General features: G+C 53.9%; 4 protein-coding genes across 4 annotated transcripts; 1 reads left to right on the forward strand and 3 right to left on the reverse strand.

Annotated features, from left to right (window-relative positions):
• Window positions 1–1,266: 1,266 nt before the first annotated feature.
• On the reverse strand, window positions 1,267–6,803 carry SIN3 (transcriptional regulator SIN3; the record flags this gene model as incomplete). Its single annotated transcript, XM_046089240.1, has 8 exons — window positions 1,267–1,893; window positions 1,952–4,054; window positions 4,214–4,717; window positions 4,785–5,508; window positions 5,561–5,661; window positions 5,780–6,432; window positions 6,540–6,607; window positions 6,703–6,803. The coding sequence occupies 8 exons, from the start codon at window positions 6,801–6,803 to the stop codon at window positions 1,267–1,269; spliced, it is 4,881 nt and encodes a 1,626-aa protein (XP_045945210.1).
• A 1,299-nt stretch (window positions 6,804–8,102) lies between these two features.
• Window positions 8,103–10,098, reverse strand: CDC55 (protein phosphatase 2A regulatory subunit CDC55; the record flags this gene model as incomplete). The annotated part of the gene is made up of 6 exons (XM_046089241.1): window positions 8,103–8,126; window positions 8,186–8,751; window positions 8,826–9,471; window positions 9,542–9,639; window positions 9,764–9,804; window positions 10,055–10,098. 6 exons carry the CDS (start codon window positions 10,096–10,098, stop codon window positions 8,103–8,105), a joined length of 1,419 nt encoding a protein of 472 aa, XP_045945211.1.
• Window positions 10,099–11,003: 905 nt separating this feature from the next.
• Window positions 11,004–15,569, reverse strand: osm1 (putative fumarate reductase Osm1). Its single transcript, XM_046089243.1, has 5 exons — window positions 15,360–15,569; window positions 15,232–15,300; window positions 14,938–15,175; window positions 13,416–14,875; window positions 11,004–13,339 (listed from the first exon to the last, which is right to left on the reverse strand). The coding sequence occupies exons 1-5, from the start codon at window positions 15,397–15,399 to the stop codon at window positions 13,242–13,244; spliced, it is 1,905 nt and encodes a 634-aa protein (XP_045945213.1). The 5' UTR covers window positions 15,400–15,569; the 3' UTR covers window positions 11,004–13,241.
• LDX57_007525 (uncharacterized protein) lies at window positions 11,582–12,700 on the forward strand (the record flags this gene model as incomplete). Its single annotated transcript, XM_046089242.1, has 1 exon — window positions 11,582–12,700. The coding sequence occupies one exon, from the start codon at window positions 11,582–11,584 to the stop codon at window positions 12,698–12,700; it is 1,119 nt and encodes a 372-aa protein (XP_045945212.1).
• Window positions 15,570–16,892: the final 1,323 nt, after the last annotated feature.

A 16,892-nucleotide genomic window follows, 5' to 3' on the forward strand; every position in this document is an offset into this window, starting at 1 on the left:
GAAAAAGAGGGGAGAGTGTCTGACAAAAGAAAAAGGAAAAAGGAAAGGTGCAGATGGGGAGCTCCGCGATAGAAATAAGGACCCCCCGCCACGGAGAAGTCAGTCCCCGGCTTTTCCAGTGGAGAGAGCGATCCGGGAGAATGGAAGAAAGGAAAAGGGAGAATGGGTCTGGTTACAGGTAAGATTCCAATCAATCAGACGGTATTGGTTGAGCTGTTGAGCTACCGGTTTGAAGATCTTCCCATAGCTATCTACTAGTACTTACAGTCTGACTACTTCTACAGACAGACAGAGCAATTGAATTGTCCACCATGAGCTAGTCGAGAACAATCCTAATTCCCATTCACATCTCTCCACCGCAATGAAAGCGAGAAAGTGAAACTGCCCAGAAGTGAAAAAACCCAAAGCGAACAGAAGCACCACCAGGAGGACCCTCCGTGACGTCACCTCGGCGTTAACTCGGCCAGTCTTGTTTGCCTTCAGTCTCGACGTCACCTTGAGATCAACACTTGGTCGTTGTCTTTGGAGTTGTTGGACTCGAAATTGCTGCTGCATATATATCAGGCCATCCGACACTTTAAATAGGATTCCTCCCCGGGACGGTTACACAACGGTAACTGTAGATAACTGTAGATGTACTCAACAACCGCAGGCCGATCCGCACTCCGAGCCAAGGCCGGGTCTGGCCCTTTGGTCGGCGCAGTCTCGGGCTGTATCGGTTATGCCGCTTCGGCCACACGGAGCTTTCTCTTCGTCTACTGAGTTTAGGGCTTTGTGCCTTTTACCCAACAATCCAATAACTAATGCATACTGTACCGAGTAAGTAAATAATGTAAATAAGTAAGAACTATCGTGTCAACCCTGCCTAGAGTACAAGTACACACAGAAACGCATCCCAGGTCAATCCCATCCCGACACCATTTCCCTTCGAATGTCCTCTCGGTCCAGGCTGGACGGACCAGGGGGATCATCCGATCAACCAGCAAACCCATTCGTGGCAACCATGATCGTGCTTGCTGATCGTGCAGTCACTAAACTGCGAACAGAAGTCACGGAAGAAAATAACCCCCAAGAAAAAAAAACATAGACATAGACATAGACAAAAAATATAAAATGACAATGCAAGATAGCTGACGCCCATGTGCATTGGTAGAAGGAAACACAAAAAACAAAGTGTAAATCCCATCAAACTCCTAAAATACTGTTCAAGGTTCATAATATTCTCCCCGCTGATTCTCCACAAACTCGACCCGTCGAACCGATGCTTTACACCTGCTCCTTGATCTCCGAAGCGGCGGGCTCGGCGTCTGCCATCTCCGTATCTTCCTTGTTATCTGCACCCTCCTGCTTCTCGGATGTCGGCGCATCCGGTGCGGTGGTACCACCCTCCGTCTCCGTCCCCTTGATCCAGGAACGGAACCGCTGGTTGGACTCGTCCACTTGATCCTTGCTTAGCCCGTGCGCCCAGCTGGGGTTGTTGACGAACTTCTCGGTGAACCGATCTCGTCGTCGCTCCTTGACCGCCGCCGCCTCCTTGGCAGCCTCGTCGCCCGACTCGTCCGACGCCGTGATGGGCCGCCACCACCAGTCGTAGCTACCGGGCTCGTAGAGGATGTGGTAGCTGTTGGCACAGATGCGAATGATCAGTCCGTCCAGGTGCACCAACGGCCGGTAGAACCGGTTGTACTCCTCCTCTTGCTCCAGCTTGCCGGGCAGGTTGCGCTTGAGGAACGGCATGCGCATCTGCGAGAACGGCACTCCCTCAGTGGGATCCCTCATGGTGTAAGCCGAGACGTAGTACGACCAGCGAGCCTCCTGGCTCAACTCGGCATTTTCCAACGTCGAGTCTTCCGGAGTCAGAAGCTGAATGTAGGCCTTCTTGCTGGTAGGGCTCTGTACTATGGTATTAGCTTCCGAAGGAACAAAGTGGGAGTGTATCTTAACGACATACAAAAGTGATGCGGAAAATGTCTCCATCCTTGATCAGGCGCTCCACCTGCTTGCGGTACTGGATCTCCTGGTTATGCGTGGTCTGCTCCTTCTCGCGCTCCTTGAAAAAGAGGTTGATGATGTCCGAGCTGCGATCCTTGGCGTCGCCGCTGAAGATGGCCCCGGCAAACTTGGCGATCCCTGTGAACATCTTCTCCAGGTTGTACAGCTGGTAGCCGCTGCGCAGGTAATATCGGCGGAGAGTCTCCTCCAGATGCACCGGCTCCAGGTCGCCCTTGATCACCTCTTCGCACATGCGAACCACCTGGGAATACAGGTTGGCCGTGGGCTCGCAGTCGTAGAAGAAGTCGGTGGGGATCTTGTCGATCAGGTTAAGCTCCTGCGCGGGCTTGGCCATCAGAGCACGGCGGACATCCTCGTGGGCGTCCTTCTCGTGCAGCTTAATGCGAAGCAGGCGCGCGTAGAGAATCTCAAAGGTGCGGAAGAAACAGAAGATGTTCAGGTTGGAGTACAGGTGATGGACCTTCTTCTCGTAGGTTTCGTTCAAGGTGTATTCCCGCTTCATGTTGAAGTTGCCCTGTCCAGGGTGCTCCATCCACTTCAGCTCCGCCACGTCGAACGTTTCGGTGGGGTCGGGAATGGGCGTCGACGGAATGAGAACGGCGTCCGGGGTACCGTCGCGGCTGGCCGGAGCGCTGCCGCTCTCCTTCTCGCTGCGGTTGGCTTTCTCGCTGCGACGCTCCAGAACGTCACGAAGCAGGTCAATCTTCTTGCCATTGACAGGCTTGCGAACACGCGGGGTCGAGCTTTCTCCCGCGGCCACGCTCTCGTCATCGCCCTCGTCAATCGGAGAATTACCGCTGGTGACCTCGTTCATGTACAAGTGGAACGACTCCCGGTCCATGCCGAAGAAGAGGGGAATGAAGTCCTTGATGAAGTTGGTAACCTTCTGCGGGTCGGCTCCGAATCCAGCGGAGTTGCGGTCGATGAAGGTCAGGAGCAAGTGGGTGGCATCGATCAGAACGGCCGGGTCGTCAAAGGTAAACTCATACTGATGCTTGGGAATCTGGAACCCGGTCTTGCGGAGGTTCTTTCCCTCCTCAAACTTGCTCTGGATCTCGTTCTGCAGGTGTTTCGCCACGAAAAGCTTCTTGTCGATGCCCTTGCTGGCAATGGCCTGGTGATCCAAGCTGCGCCAGTAGGCCCTCTGCATCTGCTCGCGCCAGATCTTGTCCCACTCACGCTGACTCGCCTTCCATTCCTCTGATTTCTGCTTCAAGCGGAACAGCAGAATGGGAAGCACATGGCATGGCCGTTCGAACATCTCTTGGATGATCTTTTCGCCACGCTGCCGATCATAGATCTTCTTGATGACGCGCTGATAGATGGCCTCACTCTGCCCACCCAGACCAGGGGGAAGTTTGAAAGCCGCCCGCTCCGCCTCGGACATCACAAGGAATTGTTGCACAATGGGCTCGATCAGCTGGATAGTGCGAGTGCACGCCTCGATGTGGTGATCATAGTCGTGGCGGTCCTCCTCGATACGGTGCAAGGCATCTTCGTATTGGTTCTTGCGATGTGCCACGAAACCGGAGTCTTCAGAGGCCCACGTAGGGTGAGAAGCCCACTCGTCGTTCAATACGCTGTAGCAGAGCTGATCCCGGCCACTGCACGGCTTCTGTCTTTCGCGTTTTGGCAGAAGACGATAGCTAGGTCCAAGGGACCGGCAGTGGGACAGATTGACAATACCCGGCTCAACCCTAGGCTTGGGCTCGATAATCTTATCCTCAGGTTCGTCAACGTGCATAAATCGTTTGAACCATGCCATAAGCTCGGGGTTGGAACCAATGTAACCAGCAGCTCTCTTCACCAGGACGTGGCGGTCAATAAGGTCGGTAGAGTAAAGATTGCAGAGCTTAAGAAACTCGTTGAAGGTCTGTTTGTTGCCAATGTATTTCTTGACGCGATCGAAGAAAGCGAACTCCTCTTGGCTGGGAGTCAACGAGAAAGTAGGCTGTATCGGTTCCGGAAGGGCGGGAACAAGGGTTGGCGAGACAGCGGGGGCTTCTGCCTGGGCTGTCTTAGGATGATGGACCTTGGCTCGCTACAAAACAGGTCAGTATATATGCTAAGTTCACAGCAAGGTGAAGAACTAAAGTGAATGCGGCGGCGGGACTTTCCGAAAGGTAGGGGTCTTTGCGGGCAAAATACGGGAAACAAAGGGAATCGTTCCAGAGCACATTCATCGCGCGACCAAACTCACCTTGTTGGCATTGCCAGGCTGGATGGCCGGAGCTCGACCTCCTTGAGCATCAGGCAGACGTGCAGCGTCGGTCGCTGAGGAGGGACCTGAGGCTGATGGTCCCAAGCCCGTGGGAGCGCCAGGGCCTCCGCGACGTTTCTTGCCTTCTTTGCCAGAATCTTTCACATTGAACTGACCCAGAGGAGGCATCTTGACGTCTCGATTAGGCGTCTGAGAAGGCAGGGTTGCACCACCAGAAAAGTTGCCTTCTCCACGCAGGTTGCTCATAGGCGCCGCAGCTGCTGCCGCCGCAGCCTCCTCGGCTTGACGCGCCGCGGCCTGTTGTTTGGCGTGAGCGGCGGACTCGGGAAGAAACTGCTTGAAATCTTCCAGGAGATCGGGGGCAGTGTTGAATAGCTGGGTCACCTGAGCGTATACGTCCTGGATCGGCTTCGACTCGCGCTGGTAAGTCTGAAGTATTTCCAAAAACTGCTTGTAAATCTCTGGGGCACTCGAAAAGCGATTCTATATTATCACGACGGATTAATTGGGATTCTGCTTTGAGTGCCAATCACGGAACGGTCCGACTAACCTTGATCTTGTTCACGTAACTAATCGCGTGGTTGAACTCGACCGGACCGCGTTTGTTCAAATCGGCCTGAGAACCCTGGAGCATGCCGGAACCGACGCCCGCCAAACTATTCATAGGCTGGTTCAGGCTAGAATTCTGAGCCGAAGCGGGAGATACCTGAAGTAATCCGGGACGTCCAAGACCTGCAGACGCCGCCGAGGCCGCGCCTTGAAGCTGCGATACTCCACGCTGGTCTTGCTGGTGAGCCATGGCCGCCGCACCAGCTGCAGCCTGCTGCTCCTGCTGTGTGGGGTACTCAAAATGATGTTCCTGGGGCTGACTTTGTCCGCTCTGCTGTCCGAACATGCCAGGTCCCATCATGCGCGATCCCGGTGAATACGAACCTGCCAGGTTGCCCTGCTGTTGCTGGGGTTGCTGAGGCGGTTGATGCTGAGGTTGCTGCTGCCAGCCAGGACGAGATTGGTCAAAGAAGTCGGGGCGACCGTGAGGACCCATGGCACTAGGTGGTCCCAACTCTCCAGACGCCTCCATTGAATGACGAGTGCGGGGCATACTCAAAGTATTTGTCCCGGAGGGGGTGGTCACCCGAATGGCATCTGGATTATCTTCGGTGCCGCATTCAATTCGATACCCGGGCGGCAGGAATGTATTGAACCCTTGGATGAGGGCTGGGTGTCCGTTGAATAACGAAGAAACGCGCTGAATCACACCAGGAGTGTCGATGCTGCTGCTGGTCAGACAATCCTCTTCTCATATTTTCAGTAGCCAATACTTACGTTTGACTCTTGAAGTCTTTCATTATATCCAAAAACCGGTTGTACACGTCCGGCTGATCAACAAAGCGAACCTTGACTTGGTCCAGGTAACTAAGCGCATCCTGCACATCGGATTAGCATGATTCCTTGAACCAAACGTTCCATCTCTTCATAAAATAAGGAAGCAAATGAACAGCGACAGAAACCTCCACCGCGTGACGGTGACCCGGGCGAACTTACGTTCAAGATCGGCTGTTGCCCTTGCGCAAGCGCAGCCACATTACCCGGGATCTGAGGACCGGAGGTGTTAAAGGCCAGCATAGGCTGTCCCGGCGGGCCAGCAGGATGCTGCATAAACGACCTGGGAGTGCCTTCGCCATGCTGCATCTGGGGCCCATAAATCGAGCCAGGAGCTCCTGACGTTTGCATCGGACCTTGAGGGCCATTCTGCGGGTTGGAGCCCAGGTTAGACAAGAGTCCATTGGGACCGTGAATCGAGTTGGGCACCTTCGAAGCGACGGGCTGGTGCAAGGGAATCGACCCGGTGTGGCTCTGCACGGGGTGATGCTGCTGTTCGCGCTGTCGCTCCAGCTGCTGTCTTTCGATCTGTTCCCGCTCGCGCTGCTCGCGCTCTCTCTGCGCCATTTCCTCACGGTGTCTCTCCAGCACATCGCGCTCTCTGGAGTCGCGCTCCCGGTCTCGGTTGATGGTCTGAGGAGACGGGTGCTGCATTGCCTGCCCGATGCCCGGCAGCGAGTGACCGGCGCTATGGGAGGCGACGGAGGGATGCTGGCCATATGCGGTAGGCTGATGGGGACCAGCGTGGCCCTGGCTCAATTCCGCCAGCCCCGGCAGGGAGTGACCGGCCGGTTGGCTCGCAGGGTGATAGGGGCCTAGGAACAGCGGGAGCAGGTCAGTCACCTGAAGCAAGAACAAGACAGTATCCTCAATCGAACAGTATCCACAACGTATAGAAGTCACGGGTAAGGTTTCTGCTAACCAGCTGGGGGTGGAAGAACGGGCCCCGCCGGTTGCCCGGACGGACCTTGCTGAGGCGGTGGGTTTTGTCTATAGAGCGGGCGCAGGACAATCGAGTCAGTTTTCCGAATGGACTTAGACATGATGTTGTAATGCAAAACTGGGACAGGGTCGCAATCACTTACCCATAGGAGCCCAACGGGCGAGGCTGTTGATTCATCTGGTCCATCCCCGGGTGCGCTGGGGGGCCACCAGGATGCCAGTTATCGTTTCCAGAGGAGTTCATGGTTTGTGCATGAAATCAAAACAGGGACGCTATAAAACAAAAAAGGAGGATCTAGAAGGGTTCCAAGAGGGAGAGGTCGAGGGTGGAAAAAGGGTGGCGGGCGGTGGACGACTCCAAGACCAAGCTTTGAATCCGGTAATCCTTTTCGCACGGTAGAGTTCTCTATCTCCAAGTCATTTCACAGCGACATCACTGGGACCTGGGGAGACTATGCCAGCCGCAGAAAGTGACTCCACAGAAGACAAAGACAAAGCCAAAGGCCTGGGGAATCAAGGGTCCAAGGAGCGCGGAGAGAAGTAGAGAGCGAGGTGAAAAGGGAGAGCAAAGCCAGCAGGCAAGCAGACTTGGTTGACGATGATGGTTTGCGCGCGACCGATCACGGATGGGCTCCAGACAGAAGGCGGAGAGCGCCTTTGCCTGCGCTAACCCCAATGCAGCCCTAGTGTAGCCTCTCGGCTGAATTCTTTTTCCGCTGTTCTGCCGGTCTGTCGCTGAGGGCGGTGATTGGGCTGGCGGGAAGGCGGCAGGCCCGGGAAGTGCACGTCATGACCGGGTGCTGCCGGCTGGTAGCATCGGTCAGGTGTAGAGGGCTACAGTTGGCACAGCACGAATCAGTTTGCTAGTAGGTATCAAATATATAAACATATCCAATATCATTACGTAGTTGATCTCATACGAACATATCACATACGATCAGTCCGTCATACCAGAACTCGTCATTTCATTATCTACCCGAATAGCGCCAATACACAGCTGCATCAACCTGATTGAACCCTGCAATATACCCCTGCTCTAGGTAGTGGAAACCCAAGACAGACAGACCAACGGCATCGACAACATGAGTGACGCAGACAATCCCAAATGTTCTCGTCGCGGGAGATGCGCCCTGTAAACCGGCATCGAGAGCAAGGAAAGGAAGATGGATGCCTTCTGGAGGCCCTGCCTCTTTTTTCTCTATTTGATTTCCCAATAAACGCCTCCTCCCCTCCAGCAGAAAAACAAGAACCAGTAAATGGATAGACAAAATAGATGAGTGGAAAGGTAAGGCAAAGACGGGGGGGAAGGAAGAGAGAGATGGCCAAAGACATAACAAATCGGACAAAGATCGCAGACCCAACACCAACAGAGAGAAGAGCATTGTAGGGGGGAAAGAAGAAAAGTTTGAAATTGAATTTGCAACTTGAATTGTGAATCTGCGGTGCTGCTAGTGACCTCATGGTTTCTGTAAAATTTGCTCCATGCTCGCCCATTGGTTGAACGTCGACCCGCCAATAATTATGAACCATCCTTGTAACATACTTACAATGCAGAGAAGACAAATAGCTGTGGCAATGGTCAGTATACATGTCGGCAGAATCAAAGGGCAAGAGGACGCTGCTCACGTTGTTGGTGGCCGCAATGGCAATGCTATCTTCGTAAGGATGCCAGCTCATGTGCAGGATCTTCTTGTTGAAGTCGATCTGATCCGCATCGGTCTCCTTCTTCATGCGGCTACCAGGACCGGCAGGGCTACCAGCGCGAGAGCCGTTCTTCTTTCCGTTGGCGTTCTTGTTCATCGGCGTCGGCACGCCCACCTTCTTCGCCTTGAAAGCCGACTTATCTGCCTGTAGCACAATCTCCGTCTCCTTGCTCTGTTCGGTGGGGTAGATCATAAAGTTGTTGTTGTAACTGCCGGTCATGACATTCTCGGCATCGCCTGAGAAGACCACCTCGAACTTATCGAAGATGCTGTCGTTCTCGTACGTGTCGCACAAGCGGGGCCGCAGGTGTTCGTGGATGGGGATGGTCTTCACTGGTTGTCGCTCCATGTTGACATCCCAGATCTTGACGGTCAGGTAGTCTCGTGACACGATGTATCGGCCGTCATTCGAGAATCGCACGTCGGAGATGGAGGAGATGATTTCGGAAAAGAAGGAACGGGAGGAGGCATCTTCTTCTTGCTCGAAGACTAATCACACAATTAGAGAGAGAGAGAGAGAGAGAGAGAGAGAGAGTGGACAGGGAAGCTAGGAGGGAACATACGCTTGTGGTGCTCGTCACACAACGCCCGTTGTCGCATGTCGGCAAGCTTGATGGTACCCTTGGAACTGGCATACATGAACCAATTGCAGCTGGTGGGATGGAATTCGGCGGCCGTGATCACTTCCGTCAGCTCCTCCATGTTCGCGGGCTTGATATCGACGATGTTGAAGCTCTGATCTTGAATATTAAGGTTCCACAGGTTCACGCGCAGATCGTCGCTACTGATGAATGTTTCCCCGTCGCTGTTGACGGAGATACTGTTGATGTGATAGGCGTGTGCATTAGCGTACGTCCTCCGGGGGACGGCGGCCACGACGGTATCATGGTGTGTCATCCGAGGAAGCTTCAGCAGGGAAGGATCCTTGAACGATTGACGGGGCGCGCGGGGTGCCCCTCCGCCACCAACGCCGGCGGGCGTCAGCTCGCTCGAGAGATTGTTTTCCGCAACGACCTTCAGCGACTTGTCGAACACCTTCCATAGCTTTATCGTCTTATCATTAGTCGACAAGAGGAAATGGGATGCATTTGATCGTCTACACCATTTAATTTTGTTGATCTTCTCTTCGATCTCTAGGGATTTTAGATAATCGAACTCCGGCTCGTGCGACTGAAATTCGGTGTGGAACTTATACTCGCAGGTTTTTTTCTAACCACGGCGCGTTAGAGAGAATGGTCGATATGAGGGAAAGAAAGAGGTTGCATTGGGAAATCAATACCGTTTCGTTCCTCTCGAACAGCACTACTCTCCCACCCTTGTCTCCCGTGGCTAGATAATTTCCGGTATGATCGAATTCGACGGTTGAGATGATATCCGCTGTTCACAAAGACAAGGAACGTTAGACACGAAACATCCGAGTTGGGGTGGGGGGTGTCAGGTGAGCACAAAGTATCATCCGTGGGATTGAACTCCGTTGTATGGAGGGGTATTGTGCGCGCACCTTCTGTGATATCCTCCACATCGCCCTTATCACCGAAGCACCTAATTTTCACGTCCCGTTAGTACCAGGATCCGATACCCGTGGAGTCCCCTAGATGGCTATGCCAGATAAACGATAGAAGGAAAATTCCCCGATCGGAGGTCCTCCCCAACGCCGCATCTCGCTTGCAACGACACGATCTGGACCGTCGTGGGGGGGCGCTGGGAGCGAGAGAAGACGATCCATCGACACCCACGACAAAAACCCTGTGCCACCGAGACCACGTAACCCAGAGAAGGGGCCTAAACTCACTGCGTGAACTTCCAGGTAGGCGAACCCGGTTCCTTGTCTACCATTTTCTTTCACGGACCACCCTGTGACTGGGGCAGACAATTGACAACCGAATTGTAAGGGACGCAGAGACGGTATGCGATACGAGAGAGGCGGGGAGGTCGGGATGGCGATCGAGCGATACGAAGGACGATCCCTTTGTTGATAAGAATGAATATTTTTTGTTGGTCGAAGACGATGGGAAAGGGAAGTAGAGCGGTGAAGGCGACGGCAAAAAGACAGAAGCTTTCGGAATGTCGACGGGCCTCGAGAGTGGAGATGGGGGGAAGATGAAGATCCCACCAGAGGAGAGATGGATGGAATGGAGGGGGGGAGGAGGGAAGCAGACGACGTCAGACAAGACCCAGTAAGGCAGAGACCGGTTCCAGTCGGCGACAGGCTAGCGAAAACAAAAGATTGACAGCCCGGGCTGACGATGGTGGAAGATGAGGGGTTGGCGGGAGGATAGAGAGGAAGAGAGGAAGAAGAAAGGTGAAGAGGGAAGGAGGTTAGGGTGAGAAGGTATAAGAGTAATTAATGGAAGTTCCTCTCGGTCTATCCTGGTGTTATTTTTCCCCTCAAATTTTTGGTTTCTAATTAATTTCGTGATTTCTTTCTTCTTTTTTTTTAATTTTTAATTTTTTCCCTTCAACAAAACAAAGGGCAAGAGGGTAAGTGACGACAGCCACAGACCAGAGATGACAACAGAGAGTAGAGGGGGTCTGTTGAGAGAGGAAAAGAGTGAGAGAACGGGGATTAAGAAGAGGTTCGTTAAGGTGGGAAGTGTTGGGGGGAGAAGAAGAGGAGGGGGGAAGAAAGGAAGAAAGAGAGAATGAGTGAGGCGGTAGAGGGGAGGAGTGGCTGCCCGTAAACCCAACGGGAAAACCCACCGCCAACGGAGCGCTGACATCAACCACTATCGATCCATCATCTCCCTTCTCCGACGGGAGAGACCTGTACATCCAGGGACTTTGCTTCAGATGACCTCCAGATTATCTTCTTTTCATTCCACACTACCTGAAGTCCCAACTTGACCAATGATGACCCCCCAGATAACTATACATCCTACAGAACTAGATGACAACTCGACCACCGCTGCCCAATGACGCGATGAGGTACATGCTGGATGTATACTCTACATCCATGATCGGTTCTCGGGCACAACCGCAACGCTGTCCCTTATGAATCATTAATGCATTTAGGGCTAACCTGCTCTAAATTAGCAATTAACCCACTTACCCAGCTGAGCTCACGTATCTTCCTTAGCTCTCTTTCTTCACATGTCGTTCCTGCCCCTCCCGACCGCGATCAACTAAACTCCCTTGGGCCGAACAAGCTTCCCCGGTTCTATAACCTCTCTCTCCTTGCTCATGACATGAAAGTAACCCACTTCTTCAATTTTACAATCTTCTTCTTCTTCTTTACCCCCTCAACCCACCAATGCCAAATTGCCAATAAACCTCCCCCCACTCCCCACCTCCGCCTAGCTAACTAATCCCCGCCATCGCAATGACCGACAAAAACAACCAGAAGCGGGGCACCTCCGACAACAATCAAAACCAGCGCAACGACAACAACACAGACCACAACCCGACCAATCCGTCCGATAGCGCCGCCGACCATGGGTCCAGCTCGTCGCTCGCCGGCCGAATCCAGAATTCAGCCTCGGGGCTCGCGAGGTCTGCCTTCTCTGCCTCGTCTTCGGCTTCGGCTGATGCGGCGACCTTGTTAGCCGGCGGGAGCGGTAGCAAGGCCGGTCCTTCGGCGTCGTCGAGGGCAGCGTTGTCTGCTGCACAGCGACTCGATGATTCAGGGGCTCCGACGTCGTCGTCCTCTGCTCGTGGACTTTCCGAGCACACTGCGTCGGGGGAGACGTTTCGATCGTCCCCAACAACAAACCAGCAAGCTGGCGGTTTCGCTCTACCTTCGCTCTCCTCGGAGGAGTTCCAGTCCAGCTACGGCGATGATCCTTCATCAGAATTGATAATATATTCAAATATACGCGAAAGCCAACCGGGAAAAGGAAAAGCCAGAGAGACCATACCCTTCTCCTCCACCACCACCGAGAACGTCCTCCGCCATGATCCCACCCCGCAAGCAAGATACTCACCACTCCCCACCGACGGCGCCGCAGTGACATCCCTCCTATCCTCCAGCACCTTCGACCCCGAATTCCCACCCCAACCGCACGAAACTTTCGAACCCATCGAAACCGACCTCTCCCTACCCCAACTCACCGCAAAGGAAATCCAAACGATCGACTCCTTCCGACGACAGATGTCGCTACCGCCTGACACCCAACCGCAGACCCAACCAGCGCACCGCTTAACGCCCTACAGCCTCGTCCCGGATATCGACTCGATCCTGAACAGCGCCGCTCCGGTCACCGACACAGATGCGACGGTCCTTCGGGATACGGTGTTGACTAGTCTTCCGGGATCCGCGGACTGGATTGCTGTGGACGAGCGGTACCATGATGAGGTGTGGGGTTATTTGCGGCCTGCGTTGGAGGCTGCGAGGGAGGAGATGGAAGCTAGGAAGGAGAGGGAGGGAAGTGGGCAGGGGAAGGAGGAAGATGGGCCTGCAGTGAGGCGGTTGAAGATGATTCTGAAACATATGGGACGCTGATATCCTTGGTGTTTACTTGTGTGTATTTATTGAGAATATGCGGGACTTTCCAAGGTTATTTCTATTGTATATTATTACAGGTAGGTGGTAGGTATGTAGGTATGGATTCGGGGAGAAAATGTAAGATATATTTTGCCGAGGTTGGGGAAATATCACAGTACCCGAACCTTTAATCACTCTAGCAATTACATCTAGCTAAATCTGACCGATTACCAATGAAACCAACTAAACATCTAAAGTATATCTCTCGAAAAGGAAAAGATAATTTTGAAACATAAAAAGTGAAATTCATATCTTACAAACTAAAAAACACGAAAATAGAAATAAAAAAAGCAGGGCCTTTTCAACCCCGCCCATCATAACAACAACAACTAAGCCAGAAGCAAGTAAATCAGATCAAAAGATGAAAAATAAGGGGGTATGTATCAAATGGCTGCGTCAAGTAGGTCTGGTAGGTAGGTAGGTTAGGAAGGTAGGTTAGGGAGGAAGGGTGGGTAATTTGTTTTTGTGAGCGTTGTGTGGTTTTTCTATTCCAAACAATCTAGAGTTCTAGTTCGGGGGTCTGGCCCTTGACGCGACCAATCACGATATGACCCGCGTATTTGGGAATGACTTCGTCGTCGTGGAGCATGGCGAATTCTATCGAAATCAGATTAGTATGGTTGATGTTGATGTTGATGGTGGGTTTACGAGGAGGGGATTGGTGGCTACATACCTTCCGTGGCATCCCGGCCCATAAAGTTGAACAGGGCGTTCGCGCCACCGGGATGCTCGTCGAGCCAGTTGGTCACGTCGAGGACAACGCCCTTCACGACGATCCAGAGGTCATCCTTTTTGTTATGCTTAGCGATCTCCTCCATGGAGTATTCGGTGGCAGGGACCTCAAACTTCTTAGGGTCCGTGGGCTTGGAAGTCTCCGACGCGCCGGCGGGCGTGGCCGCAGCTTTGGCGTCGAGGGTGGCGCCAGCGGGCGTGGGCAGGGCGGCCTGGGAGCCGGAGCCGGAGCCACCAGCGCCGCTACCCCACTCGACGGAGATCTTGCCGGGGGTGTTCGGGTCGATGTGTAGCGAGATCTGGCCGAGACGGCTCTGTGCGGTCGTGGCGCCGCCGGAGATCAGCTTCTGGAAGAGATGCTCGCTGGCGCTGTCACCGGCGACACGGCCGTAGACGACGCAGCCGAGCAGCGAGGAACCACCGAGACGGTTGGCGCCGTGGACACCGCCCGCCAGCTCACCGCAGGCGTAGAGGCCGTCGAAGGGCTTCTGCTCGGAGTTGAGGACCTGGGCGTGCTCGTTGATCTCGATACCGCCCATGGTGAAGTGGAGGACGGGCTCCATGAGGGCGACGTGGAAGGTGTCGTCGACGTTGAAGGGCATGTTGTGGAAGAAGCGCTTGTTCCAGGGGTCCTTCTTCTTGCCGTCGGCGATGAGGTTGTACTCGTCGAAGGTCTTCTGCAGAGCGGCCTCGCCGCAGCCGATCTCCTGGGCCAGCTCCTTGCCGCTGATCTTCTTCATCAGGCCACGGCCGGAGTAGTGGCGCGTGTGGAAGTCCAGGACGTTGGAGGCCTTGCTGTTGAGCACCAGACGGATCGGCCACTTGCCCTTCTCCTTCTCCTTCCACATCTGGCCGGACACGTAGTCACGGTGGCCCAGCTCGTCGGAGAACCGCTGGCCGTCCGAGTTGAGCAGCAGACCACCCTCGCCACGGAGCGCCTCGGCGGCAAGGAACTTGAACTTGGCCTCGGGGTCCTTGGGGTCAACCAGACCCGTGGGGTGCACCTGGACCTTGTCCATGTCGATGCCGTTGGCACCGATTTCCATCAGCATCTTCTGGCCGTCACCGGTGGCGTGGGTTCCGTTAGTGCTGGAGAGGCCGAAGGTGTCGGGACGGTGCTGCTTCAGCAGCGATCCGTCGCCGAAGTCTGCGGCATAGCCACCGGTCGCAAGCACGACGACACCGTCGGCGCTCGTGCTCTCGCCGTTGTACTCGTAGGTGACACCGGTCACATGGTTACCGGACTTGTTGATAGACGTCACGCGGGCCTTCTTGACGATCTGCACGCGGGTGGGGTCCTGCTCGCTGAGCTCTTCTAAGCGCTGCATCAGGGCGTAGGTAATGGCCATTCCGGGGAACTTGGCATCGTGGCCACGATGCGTACGGGGCTGGGAGTGACCACTGGTCGAGTCAGTATATCGTCCGGTCGCAAAGACAGAAGGATCAACTCGCGGCAAACTCACCCCAGACGAGAAACGAGAGTCAAATCGAGGTTGAAAACATCCTGCAACCACTCGACAGCGGCAGCGGACTTGTAGGTGAGGACCTTGATCAGCTCGGGACGAGCCTTGTCTCGGGCGGATTTGAGGGTATCTTCGTAGAAAGTCTTGACGCTGTCGGCGATGCCCAGGTCGACCTGGGTGCGAGTCAGGGCACCGTTGATACCCGAGGTGGCCTTGGTCGAGTTGCCACCGAAGAAGGCTAGCCGGGTTAGTGATGTTTGCTGGAGATGATTTGGGGGAAGGAGATCGACATACCCTGCTTATCTAGAACCAAGACGTTGCCGCCGTTCAGGTAGACGGTGTGGGCGGCGCTGAGACCGGACACTGAGAGACGAGGTAATGGTCAGCAAAATGCGGGGAAAGCTTTGGGAGGGAGTCCGTACATCCACCGCCGACAACAATCACTCTAGGAGGGGTGGCCATGGTGTATGAAAGAAGTAAAGAGGAGGTCGTATGGAAGGGGGATAGGGACCAGGAGAAGGAGAGGAATCTGGAGGAGGAAGAGGGAGAAAAAGAACGAGCAAGGGCGGTCTTAAAGGCGCAAGAAAGCGAGAGCAGGATCCGGGGGAGATGTTCAGAAGCCGACGCGACCGCACTTCTATCGGCCGAGGCTCATCGTCTGGGTAAAAGTACCGTACGACAGTCTTTCTAGTTTCTACGAAGGGACGCTCGGCTTTCCCACCGAGAGAACTTGCGGCATACCAAATATTACCAGTACCGCGGGATTTTTTACTCGTCTCTATTCAGTTCTCAGGTCACTCTTAGTAAAGGGTCATTCAACAGACGCTGGTTTGTCGTTCAGACTGGGGAAAGGCCCCATACGGACAACTTTGACGCTCAGTCCAGTCTTTCAGTCATCCAGACTTTCAGAGTCTTTCACATGTCCTTCTTCCCTGGTGGCATTTTTCACATGTCGGCAGCAAATGGGAAGGCGGGCGAAAGTCAGCGGCACGTCATGCTCCCCTTTCAGCTGATTATTCCTGAAGCGCTCATTGCTGCCCGGATTCCCGTAGTGGCCTCAATAATGGGTTCTACCCCAGATTGAACAGAATAGTCAGATCTGGCTATTCATCCGGACCACAAATAAGGTCATATATATCTATGACCATTTCTCCTGGACAATAGTCTCAGCAACCTGTAACCTAATAAAGTACGTAAGTGTAGGTATTACTATTACTCTTACTGCAAACTGCAACTGCAATTGCCAGCCATGGCCCAGTTGAACCTCGGTCCGAGAGCAATCCAATCATCAGCCTGTTTATGTCATCCCCTAATATGGAAGCACATCAGACCATCGTGGGTGTAGGTATATATTCCCCAGACTATCCACTTCTCGTGGAATCCTCTACACCGTAAGACAAAAGACCAAAAGAGTAAACAGTCCCGTCGGTATCAACATCGTCACGTCTTTACCACCACTAACTTCCCCCGACATGTCCCAAAATAGGCACAGAGCCATCGGCAATTGATCACGTGTGACCACCGGCAACGGAACACTCTCCTTCATTGCCTATGACATCATAGTTCTTCCACCAATCAAACAAACAGCCTCAGATGCCGGCCGGCAGGCACAGTAATGACAGGCAGAATCTCGTCGGAAAATGAACTTACCATTTTAAGACACTGGAACTCATTCGCCGATGCCATGCACGAGCGACAGGGATGAGCTGAGCTGGGCTAAGCTTAAGCTGTCCAGACAAGAAGAAGTTGGAGATGAGTTTATTCACACTTCATGCTTAATTCTCACCTACTTTATCTACGTGTTATCTGCGATACCTTAGTCCTGCCAGACCAGGTATCCCCTCGTCACGCCCGTATCTAATACCACACCCGACCGGGCTGGATACCGGACAAGCGTCTACCGAGTGCGAGCTCGCTCTCGGGGGATTCTTACCCCGAGCGAAGGGCTGGATTTT

Source organism: Aspergillus melleus (assembly GCF_016097325.1).
Source record: "Aspergillus melleus strain CBS 546.65 chromosome Unknown contig4, whole genome shotgun sequence".
Lineage (NCBI taxonomy): Eukaryota > Fungi > Ascomycota > Eurotiomycetes > Eurotiales > Aspergillaceae > Aspergillus > Aspergillus melleus.